This window comes from Eutrema salsugineum, unplaced genomic scaffold (assembly GCF_000478725.1).
Source record: "Eutrema salsugineum unplaced genomic scaffold, Eutsalg1_0 scaffold_12, whole genome shotgun sequence".
NCBI lineage: Eukaryota > Viridiplantae > Streptophyta > Magnoliopsida > Brassicales > Brassicaceae > Eutrema > Eutrema salsugineum.
The window spans coordinates 4,070,229-4,087,378 of record NW_006256895.1 but is presented as its reverse complement, the minus strand read 5'-3'; the positions used below and the strand labels follow the sequence as shown (position 1 = coordinate 4,087,378).

Sequence of the window (17,150 nt, the reverse complement as noted above, 5' to 3'; positions counted from 1 at the left end):
CCATTCCGCCAGCAAATCAACACCGAAGACAAGCCAGGAACCATCGCATAGCTGATTTTGATGCACCTACTCAAATTTTCAGAATCGATTTGCAATTCAAGTACCATTTCCAAACCGGAATGAGTTTGAAGTCAAGCCTCAAATCATCTCATTGGTGAAGCAAAACCAGTTCCATGGAGTTCCTTCTGAGCACCCAATGGACCATATCGAGCTTTTTGAAGAAATTTGCAGCATGATGAGAACAAACCAAGTTCCACCTGACTATTTAAAGTGTAAGTTGTTCCCTTTTTCATTAGCAGATAAAGCTCACCGTTGGTTGAAGTCTTTGCCTGCAGGATCGATTACCAATTGGGAAGAATGTAGAACTGCTTTCCTAAACCATTTCTACACTAAGTCAAGGTCGAACAATTTGAGAACGAAGATCTCAACCTTTCAACAAGGGCCAACTGAATCTTTCTATGTAGCTTGGGAACATTTTAAGGAGTATGAACGTGATTGTCCTCACCATGTATTTCATGGATCAAGCCTGCTGAGCACATTTTACCGAGGTTTGCAACCAAAATACAAACTTTCACTTGATACAGCTAGCAATGGAGATTTTGGGCAAAAGACGATAACCCAAGGAAGAGCTCTCATCGAAAATTTGGCTCAACGAGATTTACTTCGGGACTGAACGAGAAGTTCCCGAAACATAATTTTCATGTTAAACACGCCAAGGTAAGTCTTCTAAACTTTTAAAAATAATTGTTTTCTTAGGAAAAACACCTTTTTAAAAGAAAAAGATGGTTTTAAAAGATCAAAAAGGTCTTTCTCTTCATCTTCTCCAACAAGCTTGGAGATTTTGAGAAAAAGACGAGATTTCAAACTTGACAAATTCCTTCCAAATTTTTGAACCTGACTCACTCTTTTTCAAAGGAGGTTCCAGATTTATCATCACATAACACTTTCATCAAGGTATAGATCCAAATTTCTCACTTTTTCTTAAGAACTCAAATTTAGGTTTTCTTAGAATGAGTAGAAATTTACCTTAGGATGATTGGAGATTGTCTTTGAACTTAAGACTAGACTTCTGGGTAGTTTAATTGCCCGATTAAACACTAAGACCATAGAGATTTGAAATTTTTGAAAATCTGAGATTTGACACCTTGAGCAAATCGAAATTTGAAGCTCTGTTTGATTTAGCTTTGCAAATCTGGATTATTTGGTCATTGTTGATAGAAAATTAGATTAGATTACGTATGAGTGAGCATTAACATCATCTTGATTTAGAAATCTCATGTGTTGGACATCAATATATCGAACTTGACCAAAAATTCTCAGATTTTGCAATGTTTGATGCATTTACAGCTTGTTTGTCATTTGAATGTTTTTGTGATTAAACACCTTGCTTATAAAAATCGATACCAAAGCAGCTTGATTTACTCTTTGTCTCGAGAGTTTCGTTTTGCAGGTCATGGATCTCTCTCAAGTTTGACTGATTCGAACCAAGACGAGTTTTCATGCGAAAAAGCCCCATTCGCAGGAGAAATATGACGCATCAAACGAGACACAACTGAGTGATGATGAACCTTTATTCACCTTCATTGCCGTGCAAAGGAGAATCTTTTCAGGAGAGAATGATAGAGCCTCCACTCAGATATATGTACCTCGGAAAGCTAAGTCTTCCTCTAGGCCGAAAGTGAAGTTTGTTGGTAAATCCATTAACCTAGACATCAACTACTTGGCGCAGTTTGAGAAGCTGAAGATCAAGCCAACTCCAACAATTGACTACTCAACTCTTGAGATGCTTGGAATCAGAGAGGATGTGATATGGTATCTTGATAGGCTTGGAATGAGATCATTCATGGAGCAGAGTTTTTCAACCTATGAGAGCTACACCAAGGAGTTCCTTGCATCAGCAACTTTGTGCTACAAGAAGAGAGCTACTCCTAGAGCTCTAGATGGCACACTCTCCTTCTCTATTGGAGGTCATCTCTACTCTTTTACCATTTTAGAGATGTGTGATGCTTTAAAGTTGCCTTATTGTGATGTGATTGCATTAGAGAAAGATCCAGATGAGAATCTTTGGAAATCGATGGGTTATGGAGTTTATGACAAAGGAAGGTCCAAGATATCACTACTCTCTCATCCTGCTGTTCGCTATGTGCATAAGTTACTAGCAGACACTGTGTTTTCTCGAGCCAACCAGGTAAATGTCCTCAAGCCAGAGTTGGTGACACTACAGTTACCTTTCACAGATCACCCAAGGTTTCCTTTCTTTGCTTGCATCATTGCATGGAACTTAGTGAAGGTTAAGCATGAGATGCTTACATCTGATTTTCAGGACTACTCACCAGCTTTTGGGAGCATCATTACTTATGGTAGCAGCAGGAGTTGATTTTTCAGCTGAGACACCTCTTAGAGAGGATTGGTTCGATCTCTCTCAGTTCTCTAGAGATAGGACTATCACCAGGGCAAAGATGGACCCAATTGGATTCGTCTACAAGTTCTGCACTAGTTCCACCGAGTACAGGGTTCTTCTACCTTTGGATTCAATGCCCCGTCTCCGAGATGGCGCAGACCCAGGATGGAAACAAGAGATTAGCGACTTCCTACCATATTTTCCACTCTTACGTCTGACAATGAAGCAATTTCTGGCTGCAAAAACCAAGAGAGAGGTAGCTGCAAACAGCAGGAAACTTCAGACTGCACCACCTTCATCCTGAGCCAGTTCTTCTCAGATTAGAGCATTCACTAGGAGTGATGCAGACTTTTCAGCTTTGAAAAAGAAGCTTGACCAGCCAGAGAAGATCAACAGGCGCATGAAGAAGCTACTGAAGAAGAACCACAGGTTTGATGATGACTCTTCTGCCACAGAGACAGATGACAGCTATGAGATGTAGGCACCTATCCATCACCACATCATACCCACGGTTCTATCACCATTTTTCTTTTCTTTTATTTTAGACTCTTTTTCTTTTATTCTCCATCTTCTCCCCAACTTTTTCACACTGGGGACAGTGTGATTTAGTCTGGGGGAGGATGTTTATCCGTACTAATCTGTTTTTCTTTATTTCTTATCTTTTCTGCAATTTTAAAAAATTTCTATGCTTATTAAAGGACCTTGAGTATTTTTCAGGAATGTTTGACACAAAACTATGATGAGTAAAACCCATGTGCTTCCAGACTTTTCATGCTAGTTCTTTTTGTGGTTAGTACTATATTAGGCGGTAGCTAGAGTATTTGCACTACGAACTCCCACCAGAGGATTTCTATTCATGGAGATCTTTTCTGTCAGGATATACTAGCTCATTTCACTTGAACATAATCTTGACATCTAATTTTCTCATCATTGGTTTTAGCAGGCATAATGACACACATCTAGGATATCTTCACCTTATTGTTATAACTTTTTGTTGTCCTAGATGGCCAGTTCATCTTTAGCTGGTACCACACCCTTTACCCAAAACCATCATTTCAAACTTCATGCATCAGTTCATCATGCTCTTTTGAAACTCTAAAACATTGAAAACACTTTAAAAACCATTGAAAAATAGTTAAAACACCTGCATAAGACGTAATTATTACCATAAAAGTGGTCAAAATACGGTGTTATCACTTATGTACTTAGCCAATTGTACTATACCGGATTTAGCGCACGCAGTAAACGTTCTAAGTCGCTACACGAGTAATCCAGGCCATACTCATTAGAAAGCAATAACTAGAGTATTGAACTATCTACGACACACTAAAAGTTATGATCTGCACTTTGGTGCTGGATTGGAAGGGTATAGTGATGCTAACTGGATTTCTGATTCCAGAAACTCCAAATCCACGAGTGGATATGTATTTACCCTTGCGGGTGCAGCAGTTTCGTGGAAATCTTCCAAACACTTGGCCATATCAACCATGGAGTCGGAGTTCATAGCTTTAGATAAAGTTGCAGAAGAAGCTGAGTGGCTACGAAACTTCCTGGAAGATATCCCGATGTGGGAAAAACCAGTGCCAGCTTTACATGTACACTGTGATAGTCAGTCGGCTATCTCCCGGGCACTGAGTAATCTGTGTAATGGCAAATCTCGTCATATAAGACGACGACATAAGACCATTATGCATTTGATCTCAAGTGGTATACTTACGATAGATTACATCAAGTCGGCTTATAACTTAGCGGATCCGTTCACCAAAAGTTTTCCGAGAGATCAAATTCTAAAATCATCAAAAGGAATGGGTTTAAAGCCTATAGACAAAGATGAAGTTTGATGGACACTCCACCTATGTGACTAGAGATCCCAAGATCTAGGTTCAAAGGGAAAACAAAATCAAGCTAATCAAGCACTGTGAGACTATGTCTCTGTCCAGTTCCTAGGATGATGAAACAGTGCTACCTGTGGATATTAAGGTTAAGCGTTGGCTTTTAATGATTCCATAACTTTGTAATAGTGGAGTATGACAGGATACTTCTGAAAGAAAGTTGATGGCAGATCACCTAGTGGCTGTGAAATGGGGTCGTTTCTAGGAGAATGAAGGAAAGGCTATATTCTACAAGTTTACTCACGAAAACCAGGAATGTTCAAGGCCACAATGAACACAAGAGCCATGGACGCCACATGCAAGCACGTGATTCGTCCAAGTAGGAAGGATCAAATTTATCCCCAACAAAGAGGATTGAAAATTTGACTATTGTGAGTATATGAAATCAATGTGACATAACAAATCTATGTAGCATATAGCATAATTAATATGACTATATATATTAAACAGCTTTCACAATTCTTTTCAGCCCTAAACTACAAACAATTTTTACAATTCTATCAATCTAGACTTTAATTCTTTTAAAAAATTATTTGTTGCAAATTTGCAATTGATTCATCAGCTATATTACTAGAGATAAAATTTTCTATAAATGGTGTGTATGAATAGTCTATACTTTTATATAGAACTAGATTTTGCATCCATGCTACGCGTGGGTAATGTTTTTAATGCTGTCATATTGATAAAAAAAATATATTTAAACGGTTATATTTATTTAGATGTTAATTTATTATAACAAAATTTATCAAAAATAATTCAGTTTCAATCTCACAATTTATATATAGATTTTGAGGACGATCTTGTTTGTATTTATATATGTGTCATTTAAAAAAATATTATTTTATTGAACGATTAACATTTTGTATACCAAAATCAACCCAAAATGTAACAAACTAATTAAATAGTTATTAGTTAGTATTAACACGAAGATAAATTACTATATATCACTTATTAGTCAAAAAAATAAGTTTTTTTTTCATCGGTTGCATCTTTGTTATGTATGCTTTTTATAAAAAATAAAGTAAAATTTAAAATCATTCTCTTTTTTTAGCTAGTTTAGTCGAAATAACTTTCTTATTTATTCTAAATTAAAAATAAACTAATAAACACAATTTTAGATTAAAAATACTTTCAGTAAATAAATATAAAATAAAATATAAAACTAATTTTAAATTACAAAGATCGATGAATTCAATATAAATATTAGTCAATTTTATCTTAAATTGATACATACCAAACCTTTTGTCGAGTAACATGTGTGTGATAACTTCTAAATATTTTTTTATTGTTGATGAAAATTTAATACATAATTTCTTTATTCTTTTCTATATATTTTATTAATAATAATATTAATTTTTGGAAACTTTCTTAATTATGAATGTTGATGTGGACCAATAGAATTGTTTTTTTTAATCTTATGTAGACACTCTTAGAGACATGTAACTTCAACTTTTATTAGTAATAGGATGACTATTTGTTGTAATTTAAGAATTTATTTGAGTTTTATTTCCTTTATTATTGAGATTATTTTGTTATTTGGTATATGTTTTTGCATAGATTATCGCAAACTCCATAAATAAGGATATGGATGGATCTTGTTTTCAAGGAAAATAAGTGGGAGAATGGCTGGAAAACCATCGGAGATTGAAAAATGATCTCGTATGCCACCAACGAAAATTAAATTTATTATTCATTTTCTTTTTAGTGTAGAAAGCGTGGAAAATACTGTATCATCCCCCAAACTTTAAAAGATTTACAATAAAACCATGGGAATACCCACCCGACCCGAAGAAAAGGGATTTTACTCGGGTTGAGTCCCAATTTATACTGAAGTAAAAACCTAAAAACTCAATTCCAAAAATTCTCCAAATTCTCGACCATTTCTTCGCCGGAATCTTAGTTCTTCTCGCCGGAGTCGAAGTTTTCGGCGGAAGCACATAGTTTAGTCTGGGTAGGGGCCGTAATGGCGAAGGTAAGGAAAGGGAAAGGTGGAGTCGTTTACGAATCAACGGAAACCTCCACTAGAGAAAACCTCTCCGAAGCCACCGTTGTAGAAAAGGAAGGAACAACTCCGCCTCCGGAAGTGATGGTGACCGACGCAGCTGGTATTGTTATAGGCGCCGAGGCAGGTCGAGATGGAGATGTCTCGCATGCATTAGAGGAAGATGGAGAGTCAAATTCATCCGAGGGGGCCGGTTCCGAGGAAGCAGATGGGGAAGGAGATGAAGAAGTAGAGATAAAAGAAGACGAAGAAACGGAAGAAGCCGATGACGAAGAAGATGAAGAAGATGAAAAACAAGAACAGGAAGCAGATGATGAAGAAGAGGAAGCCAACGATGAAGGAGATGAGGAGGAGGCAGAGGAAAAAGACGAGGAGGAAGCAGATGATGAAGAAGAGGAGGAAGCAGTGGAAGATGAAGAGGAGGAAGCAGTGGAAGATGAAGAGGAGGAAGCAGATGATGAAGGACAGGAAGCGACAGATGGGATTGCAGCAGAAGAGGTAGGCGAGGACATGAACGATGGGGAAGAAGATGATGACCAGGTATGTACTGTATTCATGTACTCTATGGTGTGAAATGACATCCGATCTTGTTTGATTGATCCTGTAGTTTAGTATTTAGGACAACCGGAACAACAGGAACAATAAAATTGTAAATTTGGTCAATTAATATTTAGGACAACAGGGACAACTAATGGTAAATGTATTCGAATTGTAGGATCCCATTTCCTCTAGCTTGCCGATGCAACCTGAGAAGCTTTTCTTTAACCCAACCGAGTTTGGCAAAGCTTGCAAGATAGTTACTAGGTGTTCTGTAACGAGTGTTGTTCAGAAGATAGAGGCAATGCCAGAAGAGGCGAAATGGTTTAAAACACACCCTCAATTCAGGCACATATTTCATATGCCCAAAGAGCGGAATCACATGAGTCAAGGTCTGTGGATGCTCCTCCTCCATACTGCTAAAACCGGGAAGGAAAGTGAGTGCTGGTTTGTTGTAAACGGTGTTCCCATCCGTTACTCATTGAGAGAGCATGCACTCCTCTGTGGGTTAGACTGCCATGAGTACCCTAGAAATTATAAGGATTTGGGGGGTTGGAGCTTTGTTGAGAGACAGTTTGGAAGGAAGAAGGCAATAACAGTTAAGGATGTGGAAGAGAGGCTTGAGGCAATGGAGACCTCAGAAGATAAGAAAAAGATGGCAGTACTCTTTTTCTTAAGCAAAGTTGTCAAAGCTGGAACTAAGGCGAATGGTAACATAGAGTCCTTTTTGCTTCGAGTTGTGAATGATCTAAGGCTGTGTAAGAAATTTCCTTGGGGGCGATACACGTATGATAATTGCATCAAGGAGATACAGCGTGTGATGAGGAAGCTTAGAGGGAGCGTGAAAGCGAAAGGACAATCATGCAGCTTTGGGGGTTTCATAGTTCCTATAGAGGTATGTGTTATTAATGAGTTTTCAGGTATTTAGTATTGTGATATTGAGTTTTTGGTACTGTGATTTTCTATGTAGATTATGGCGTTCGAATGTATTCCTGAGCTTCGACGGAGATGCCGAGAAGTTGTGCCTGCAAATGGAGACTGTCCACGCATCTGCAAGGGGAAATTTTCTGAGATATGCATGAGAGGGTTTCCTTTGAGGACATTAATGAGGCGATAGGCAATAGTAGCGAGGTAAGTGTTAGTAGTATAATTTGATGAGCAATATTATTAGATTGAGCTAGGTTGGAAGTAGTAACTAGGGTTTGATTATTTATGACAGGAAATTATTAGCATTTTGGAACCTGACTCTGAGGAAGAAGCGCTCATAGATCGCATAATGGAACGTGGATACGACGAAGGGATAGGGTTTGTTGATCCATTTGTTGAGTCTTGGACTGAGTACCTCACCGTCAAGAAGAAGAAAATATGTTAGAAACAATTGTATGACTTGGAGGTTGGTTGTCGAGGTCAGGATCCAGAACATGAACCGGAGTCAGAAGCGTATAAGGGTACAGCAGAAGTGGATTTGGAGAAGAGATTAGAGGATATGGAGGAGAGGCTGAAAGCTGTTGAGAAATACTTGAAAGAGAAGATGGAGTTCACTGGAACAGAAGCGGTGATCCCACCATCAGTAGTAGGAGTCCGTTCACCCACACTAGTTCCTACACCTCCACCAGAGTCAGCAGCCATCTTAGCACCATCAGCAGTAGGAGTTGGTTCAACCACAGGAGTTCGTTCACCGACACCTCAACGAGAATCAGCAGCAATCTCACCAACACCAGCGGCGTCAGCAGCCATCTCACCAACACCAGCGGCGTCAGCATCCATCTCACCAACACCAGCACCGTCGACAGGCCCGCCTTTACCACCACCCCAAAGACCGAAGAGGCAAGGTGCACCATCCCAGTGGAAGAAACCTCCATTTACAGAAGCAAGAAGACGGACAAAAGGTCAGAATTCTAAGGTTGCCGTGGATGAAGGGAAAAAATCAGAAGAGACGAACCAGGTCGAAACACGGGCTTCGAAGCAAACTAGAAACAAAGAGAACCAGGTGGTGACAAGGGCCTCGAAAAGACAAAAGGTTTAGTTTAGAACTTGCTTGGTAAAGACAAGTTCCATGGTTGGTACTTTTTTGAAACATCTATTTATCGCTTGGTACTTGTCTGAATGTTTGGGGTTGTTGTTTTTTGGATTTGGATCTTGTGCCTGAATGGAACTTGTGAAAGTATTGTTTTTGTGACTTTTAGTATTCTTTGGTTTGTTCCATGGTTTGGTTTGTAGTTGCATCAACCGTTTTAAAATTGTAACTTCGGGGACAACATGGTTCAACTAAGACGAAGTGTTTACTAAATAAGAAAGATGGAACAACTAAGTTCAAATGAAAGATGAAAGAGTCTTACATAGAGGAATATAAGATAACTAGAACAACAAACAAGAAGATAAGAAGATAGGACAACTAGGACAACCAAATAAAACAGGAAAAAGCTTCAAGCGTCCTTGTTCTTCAAGGCCTCCTGTAGAGCCTCAATCTTCGATTCCAGCTGGTTTAGCTTTGAGACAATCACATCAAACACAGACTTTATGTCCTCTTGCGTTTCTTTTATCAAACCAATCTCCTCTTCTATAGCGACATCCCACCACTTCTTGAAGCCACAACTTGGAACCTGAAAGACAGAAAAGCATCGGTTTTGTGCTTGTAATGGTTTAGCGAAATTATAAAGCAGAGCGACATCTTACTTCCGGGAAGTTTTTCGGTCCACAGCAACCGTAAAAGCAGCCGTAGTACTTCCGGCCTCGGTCTAGCGCAGAGTAGTCAATTAGGTTCGGCCACGGAGCAATACGAGGAGGACCGCAGTAGCAAAATTGAGGAATTCCGACCTGCTTAGGACATTCAACAATGGTTCGGACTCCTTTGACTTCCGGACCCCATCTTGTTGTCATGCCGTGATCCTTCTTCGCAAGCTTCGCAAGTGCCTTCTCCATCTCTGAAATTCACAATTACAATCATAAACCCTGATTTCTAAGGAAATCCCCAAATTTTCAATTATTATCATAAACCCTAATTTGAATCTCGAAAACTGAAATGCCAAATCAAGAATTAAAATCGCATATCGGATTACCTTTGTCTTCCAATCGCGAAGAGCTTGGGCTTCCCATCTTTTCCTTATTTTTTTTTTCTCAGTTCGTCACCAATTTGCTCTGGATTTTCTGCGGTTTTCTCTCTTCTGCTTGTGTTAAGTTAAGTCTCGGAAATGGGAAAATGAGAAAATGGGAAAATGTAGATATAGCTGATATAAAATTTGGTGGGGGATTTAAAATTTGAAAAATTTGAAAAATTTGCTTAGTGTAAGAAACATGTGCGCCGTCGATCTTGGATATGAAACATGTGCGCCGTCAATCGATGATGTAGTTGTCCAAAAGTTGTTCCTAGTGTACTAATTTCCACATAGGTGTACTTTGACGAGTTTTTGGTTTTTGTTGTTGTACCATTGCATACCTTACTATTTTGTAGTTGTCCCCGACATGTTTGAGTATTAGTGGTCATTTACAAGGCGTAGATACTATTTGTTTTTGCATAATCATTTCCAAAGTTTTTATTCATGATGAGAAACTTACATTTACCAAATACATCCTTAAACTAGATGATATTTTTTGATGAGAAAAAAGAAAATGTATAAGGGAATTTTTTTTTAGTTTGATTCGTTTTCTTTTACTTTATTATGAGTTTAGAGTTATAAGAAGTCTCCAACTGCTTCAAATTTAATGATATATATTATCAAATATTTAGGATATCAAATTTAATGATATTGCTAGTAGTTGAACCACAAGGACCCAGTTGTACCTTGCAAACACAAATAACAAAAGTTGTCTGTAGTCGACCTTGTTGTCCACATAAAAATACAAAGCAAACACTAACACGGAGCAAATACTAAACCCAAAGAACTCAACAGTTGTCTGTAGTCGATCTGGTTGTCCACATAAAAACAACACATTACAAAACTCCAATACAAATAACAATAGTTGTCCATAGTGGACCTGGTTGTTCAAATAAAAACACAAAGCATTACCAAACTCAAAACCTAAGTTGAAGGACCTTCTGCCTGGGGATGTTGAGAAGACCGGAAACAAGCCTCCAAGTCCAAGTGAGGGTCGGCCTTGTTCTTTGTCCTCCGGCGACGTTCTCCGGGCCCTGGTTTCCGCTTTTCTTGATTTCTACCCACTTTTTTCTTGACATCTGGTGGTAAGACGACCAACTCTTTGATGTTTTCAGGAACACTCCAGTCAGTATGATGAGGAACAGGATAAATTGTTCGATAGTATGCCAATGCCCACGTCTCAATCAAGTAATATTTTGAGCACAAGTCATATACTCCGATACTCGCTGATCTATCTTCCGTGCTCATCAGTTTCTTCGCTGCGGCTATTGCATGTTCACACGGGAACTTATCTATATCAAACCGCCTGCAGCAACAGCTTTTTGCTATCAAGTTCACCACGTAAGTTTTCCCGTCCAGTCCATTAACGCTGTATTCAAGCTCGTAGCTGTTTAGTTCCGTCACCACTAAAAGAGACGCGATTGCACATCGACTGTATATTTCATTCTCCACAACAGGCACCACTCTCTTATTATAAAAAGGACCAGCTGAATCCTTCCTGTATCTGTTAAACCATTCAAAAACTTTAGCTACAATCGCATCGATCATATGCAATAAGGCATACTTCCTCGCAGTCACTAAACAACTATTCATAGACTCTGCCGAGTTACTGGTCTCTATGTTGTACTTATCCCCCAAGAAGCAGCACCTAGCCCATTTTTCCAGGGTAACACTATTATCAAGATACTCAGCTGCTTTAGGAAACCTAACTCTGAAATCACCATACTCTCTAATGAACTCAGATTGAGTATAGATATGTGCGCAATCCCGGAATTTCTGTGCAACAAAGTCTTTATTGACATTACTAACTCTATCTCTCACATTCTGCGAAATATGCCAAATACAATATCCATGATGAGCACTCGGATACACCTCAGAGACTGCCTTGATGATGCTTTGATGTCTATCACTCATAAAGACTAACTCAGGATCATCTGGAACTACAATTTTTAACTTTTCGAAAAACCACCGCCAGCTACGATTATTCTCGCCATCAATCACACCAAACGCAACCGGGTAATTGTGCCGATTAGGGTCCTGAGCTATCGCAAACACTAACATACCACCATAGGAACCCGAGAGAAAAGTTGCGTCCACTACTAACACTTTCCTCATTGCTCTAAAACCTTCAACGCAAGCACCTAAAGCAATGAATAAGTATTTGAACTTCTTCTCTGCAGTCAATTCCACACTTGTTACCGTTCCAAGATTTACCTTCTCCAACATGTGCAAATAAGGATACAACATACTATAGCTATCTTCTGGACTGCCTCGTACATAATTAAATGCGAGTTTCTTCCCCCTCAGGGCAGTGGAATAGGATACATTCATACCAATACGCCCTTGAACAACATTTATGATACTTTTAGGAACTGGGTGTCGAGGCGACCTGGATACACATCATGCAGAACCGATGCTACCATTTCTGGTGTACCTTTCAATTTATTGCTGCTTGTACTCTGCGCAGCACAGGAACATCTGTGCATCTTTCTGTACACCCTGACACTAAAACGGCTTGAATCCTTAACGCTCGCAGCTCGAAGATACCACTTACAACCTTGTTTCTTCTGACGGCATTCTAGCATAAGTCTGTTTTTATCCGACTTGATAGTATTGAACGAAAAACAGTATTTATGTGCAGCTCTCTCAATCATTTGTTGCACTGTCGCTTTAGAAGTAAACTCTTGACCAACTACAAGACCCGCACCATCTTCCCATTCAGCAACTAGCTGACTTTCTTCATCACCACCTGGTGGCTCATAATAGTGAGGCTCCTCCATGCGATTACCTCCTGATACGTCATCATTCAATGCCAAAATTTCGTCACTTGCGTTACCATCATCCCCAAATTCTTTATGCATTCCTTCATCAACATCATTCTCTATCGGCTCTTCAATTATTGGCTCATTGTGTTGCTTTGCTGGTCCCTCTGCTCTGTAGATAGTTAGGATCCCCGCATCAGCACTGACATTTGAACCAAGCTCCCCTTTGTTCAAACCAACTGAGCTACCTTGACCAGCTCTAGACAGTTGCGGAGACAGTTGCGGCTCCATTTGAGTTACTTCCACATCTTTCATTACTTCCACGTGCAAAACAGATCTAAATCCCTTTTCGTCCACTGTTGTTAGATTATAAACATCCTCATCATCATAAATATATGACTCGCTCTGAGGGTTAAATGCAATTGGAATGTAGCTCAGTTTGAGTTCCGCTGTTCTTTCATCTATTGCCATCTTCCTGCATATCGTCTCTACTAAAACTGAGTAAGTAATCTCCTCCATTGCACGGTATTTCAAAGATATTGCAAACGTGGAACTTCCTCCAATCCATTTAAACACCTCTCCAACTTTTGTATACTTCCCTCCATAATCAAAGTGTATGTTCACGGCCGGACTCATTCTGCCCCACCCTTCCTGTGTATATGAAACCAAAATACGCGTTTAATTATTACCCAATTTGTCACAGTTGTACCATTGCGTATCAGTTGTACTCTAACTCATATTTGTACCATTGTGTACCAGTAGTTCTAAACCCTCATATTCGTACTTATGTGTACCAGTCCTCCACACATTATTAGTTGTACTAATTTATACAATTGTACTAAATCTGTAGATTTTTCCCCCATTTCGCTACATATTGCGACATCTACTCTAGCTCAATTTGGACGTCTAATCAACAATCAATCTACCTAATCGACCCAATGTACATACCACAACATGCATTTCCCCTAATGAAAGATATACCATACCTAATCGGAGAATGAAGATGAGCTAATTGGAGTCGATAGATGGGAGGATCTCCGACGACGGCGAGCTGCACGGAAGGAGATGTCTGCGCTTTCAAATGCAGTGTGTTACCCGCGGGGCCCCGTTACCCGCGGCGAAGAACGGAGACAACGGACAATAAAACGAAGAGGATCAAATTTTCTTTTTCCGGCCACAAAATCGATTTCCCGAGCCACCCAGATCTGCTTCCGGCATGCAATTTTTTTTTTTTGATTTTCGAAAATTTTAGTTACAAAATCGATATTAGAGAGAGAGAGTAGCTACGTGGGTCCCTTCATTAAGGTTACAATAGTATTTTCCCCAAATTAGTGGCATCAAGATTAACAAATGGCAAGTTAGAATGCTAAACCCACAAATAATGGCATGCGAGCCATTTCCCCAAAATAAGTAGAAAGAGATACGAAGAACAAAATAGATGCTCTATTAGATTTGAATGTATTTGATATTTTTTTTTAAAATAGACTTATGTTAAAATAGACTTTCTATCTTTATTGCTGTCGTTATTGACACCTACAAAAATTTTGGATTTTTTTTTTTGAAAATCCAAATCATAATAGATCCAAAAGAATCATTATTTTTTATTTACACTAATACAAAATTGAATAAATTAATAGTTTGGAAGTAATAAAAAATATGGGAAAATTTTAAATGCACCGTAAATAAAACATGAAAATTATATATAATACTTCTATTTTGTCTCTACCAAGGATAAAATCATCTAGCCGAAGGAGAAATTGTTACTTGTTTAATTACAATGATATCATGATTATTTTTTTATGATAATTGAAAATAAGTATTTACCTTTTTTTTTGACGTCACATCGTTTTATAAACTAAAAGCCCAAAGGCATTACAAGTGGTGATTAGTTTCTAACCCAACCCTTAACTTATTACAATTTAAAGCCCAATAGTAACCCAAATACAAAAGATAAGGGTGTAGAGAAAAACAACACGTGTTAACACGTGGCCAATCAAGGGTTGAAGAAAAAATGTCGCTGGCGTCCTTCCATCTCTGCCACGATTCAACGTTCTCAGACGCCGCCGGCAGGTTTACAGCATCGTCTACGCCGTCTCTTCCCCCAAGCACCACCGTAGAAATCCTCCAAAAGAACAGATCTAGATGTGAAAAGGCTATGGTTAGAAGTTTTACTTCTCCATTAAAATCGCTGCCGTCCATCACCAATCTCATGACCTGTCACCCTCTGCCATGGAAGGCATCTTCATTAGGGGACTTAAAAGAGATATAACTCTTGGTCGAAATGAGCGGATGAAACCAAAAGATGAAGAAGTAGATTGTAACCATCTTCATTAGATAGATCTGCAGAGGATTAACACACAATCCGAAACTGAAAACTCAATTGCTTGTCTCATAAATCCCATGAAAACCAATTCTTCAGTTGGGAAAAAATTCTTTGCTCCACTAAGGACTAACAAAGAAAAATCTTCACAGAAATTGAAGAATCATACTTAGAAAGCAAAAGGAGATTCAATAACGGAAAACTAAATCCGGTCATCGCCGGAATTCTAATCCGTTAAACGGAATTATTATGTCCGATATTGATCGGAATATATACAACAAAACTGAGAGAAAAACTCTCTCTCTCTCTGAAAGATGGAGGTGAGAGAAGAGAGAGAGGAAAAAACTCTCAATTATTTACCTAATCATCCTAATATTTAAAAGATTCCAAAAAGCAAGAAAATATTTTAAAGAAACCCAATCTTTATAAAATCTGCACATAGTTTCAAATGGGCCTACTAAGCAATCCCTAGCCCAAAGTTTCTGCTGATTAGCTTTATTTATACCCACGATTTCTGCATATTTTGCCAACCCTAAATCTTTCTCTCAAGCGGCGCCACCAAAGAAATTGTCGAGGCTTCCAATCACAGTCTAAGGTATTTCGTCTTCATCCTCAACATTTCGTTACTGAATCATCAGTCTTTGTTGAGATTATAAAACTGTTCTATATTTTTTTTTGTTGTTGCAGAGACAATGTCGACGGTCGGAGAACTCGCTTGCAGCTACGCTGTTATGATCCTTGAGGACGAGGGCATTGCCATTACTGTATCCTTAAACTGAGACGTTATCTAAATCTCATGTAATAGCAATTCGTTTTCATTTATTCTTTTTGATCATTTTCATCATCGAGACTGCATTTTGTCGAAATTAGTAGTACTCATTTCGTTGTTATGTTGAGCTCTCGCTAAGTTGTTTGGTTTAGGGTTATCGAGGTGTCTTAGCTTATAACTTGACTGCTATGTCAATGGTCTCTGTAACTTGTTGTTTTAGTGTTAGGGTACTTGTTGTTTTAGTGTTAGGGTACTCGTATGGCTCTAGTTAAACGTGTTTGCATAGTCAATGCTTGTGTTTGTATTCAATGTGCTCGTAGATTATTTGTTAATTTTATGGTTAGGGAGGTCAATTTTTATTTGTATTCAATCTGAATTCAAAAAACTTGTTTTGCTATTAGTTAAACATGTTTATACGATCTATGTTTGTGCTTTGTATTCAGTCTGGTCTACATAATTTGTTAGTTTAATGGTCCGGGAGGTTTATTTTGATTATTAGATTGTCATTGTTCTGGATTCAGGAAGTTTATTTTGTCTTTGTTTTATCCTTAAATCTATTGTATATAGTCTGAAAAGATTGCAACATTGGTCAAAGCTGCTGGTGTTGAGATTGAGTCTTACTGGCCAATGCTATTTGCCAAGATGGCTGAGAAGCGTAATGTAACTGACCTCATCATGAATGTTGGTGCTGGTGGCGGTGGAGGAGGTGCGCCAGTTGCTGCCGCTGCACCTGCTGCTGCTGGAGGAGCTGCAGCTGCTGCTCCTGCTAAGGAAGAGAAGAAGGTACAAAATAATTTTAAAATATTAATTTTGTGTAAGTTTTTTTTTCTCTTTCTTGTCAGATTTGGTTATTCATTCTCATTTTGTGTAATTGTTTTGTAGGATGAGCCGGCAGAAGAGAGTGATGGTGATCTTGGTTTTGGCTTGTTCGATTAGTTGTCGCCTCGTTTTACTCTTGTTATGTTCTGTTGCTTTAGTTGATTTGAGATTTTCTCAATTTTTGCCATTTTCTATATTACTACAGTTTGGTCCTTTTGATATATCATGCACTCCACTTCTCAGTTTCTGAGGTTTTTCTTACCGAAATGGCGAAATTGCAGTTCATTTCTTATTCGATCTTAAAATGGATAAAATAGAAGAAATTAAAGAGGTTAAGAATGATAATAAAAAATAACTGAACTGGAATTCAGATAGAATTTTTTCGGTATTCTGGTAGAATTAAACCAGAATTTGAAAGAAATGGTGGTGATGCATTTATTCTGATGATGGAGGCTTAATGTACAGCATTTCAGGGCTTGTAGAAGAGATGGGTAGTTGGGAAAAGAAAAGAAACTAAAAATCAATATACTTTTATCTTAATGTTACCAATATC

The 17,150-nt window shown here is 38.4% G+C and overlaps 2 protein-coding genes and 1 non-coding gene across 3 annotated transcripts; 1 reads left to right on the top strand and 2 right to left on the bottom strand.

Annotated features, from left to right (window-relative positions):
• Window positions 1-406: 406 nt before the first annotated feature.
• LOC112089563 lies at window positions 407-513 on the bottom strand. The gene has a single exon (XR_002901199.1). It is a non-coding gene; the product is annotated as a small nucleolar RNA R71 (small nucleolar RNA).
• A 10,338-nt stretch (window positions 514-10,851) lies between these two features.
• Window positions 10,852-12,153, bottom strand: LOC112089120 (protein FAR1-RELATED SEQUENCE 4-like). The gene has a single exon (XM_024160097.1). It carries the CDS (start codon window positions 12,151-12,153, stop codon window positions 10,852-10,854), a length of 1,302 nt encoding a protein of 433 aa, XP_024015865.1.
• Window positions 12,154-15,468: 3,315 nt separating this feature from the next.
• Window positions 15,469-16,887, top strand: LOC18025472 (60S acidic ribosomal protein P1-2). The gene is made up of 4 exons (XM_006408677.2): window positions 15,469-15,604; window positions 15,697-15,773; window positions 16,346-16,561; window positions 16,661-16,887. The coding sequence occupies exons 2-4, from the start codon at window positions 15,702-15,704 to the stop codon at window positions 16,712-16,714; spliced, it is 342 nt and encodes a 113-aa protein (XP_006408740.1). The 5' UTR covers window positions 15,469-15,604; window positions 15,697-15,701; the 3' UTR covers window positions 16,715-16,887.
• The last annotated feature ends 263 nt before the right edge of the window (window positions 16,888-17,150 follow it).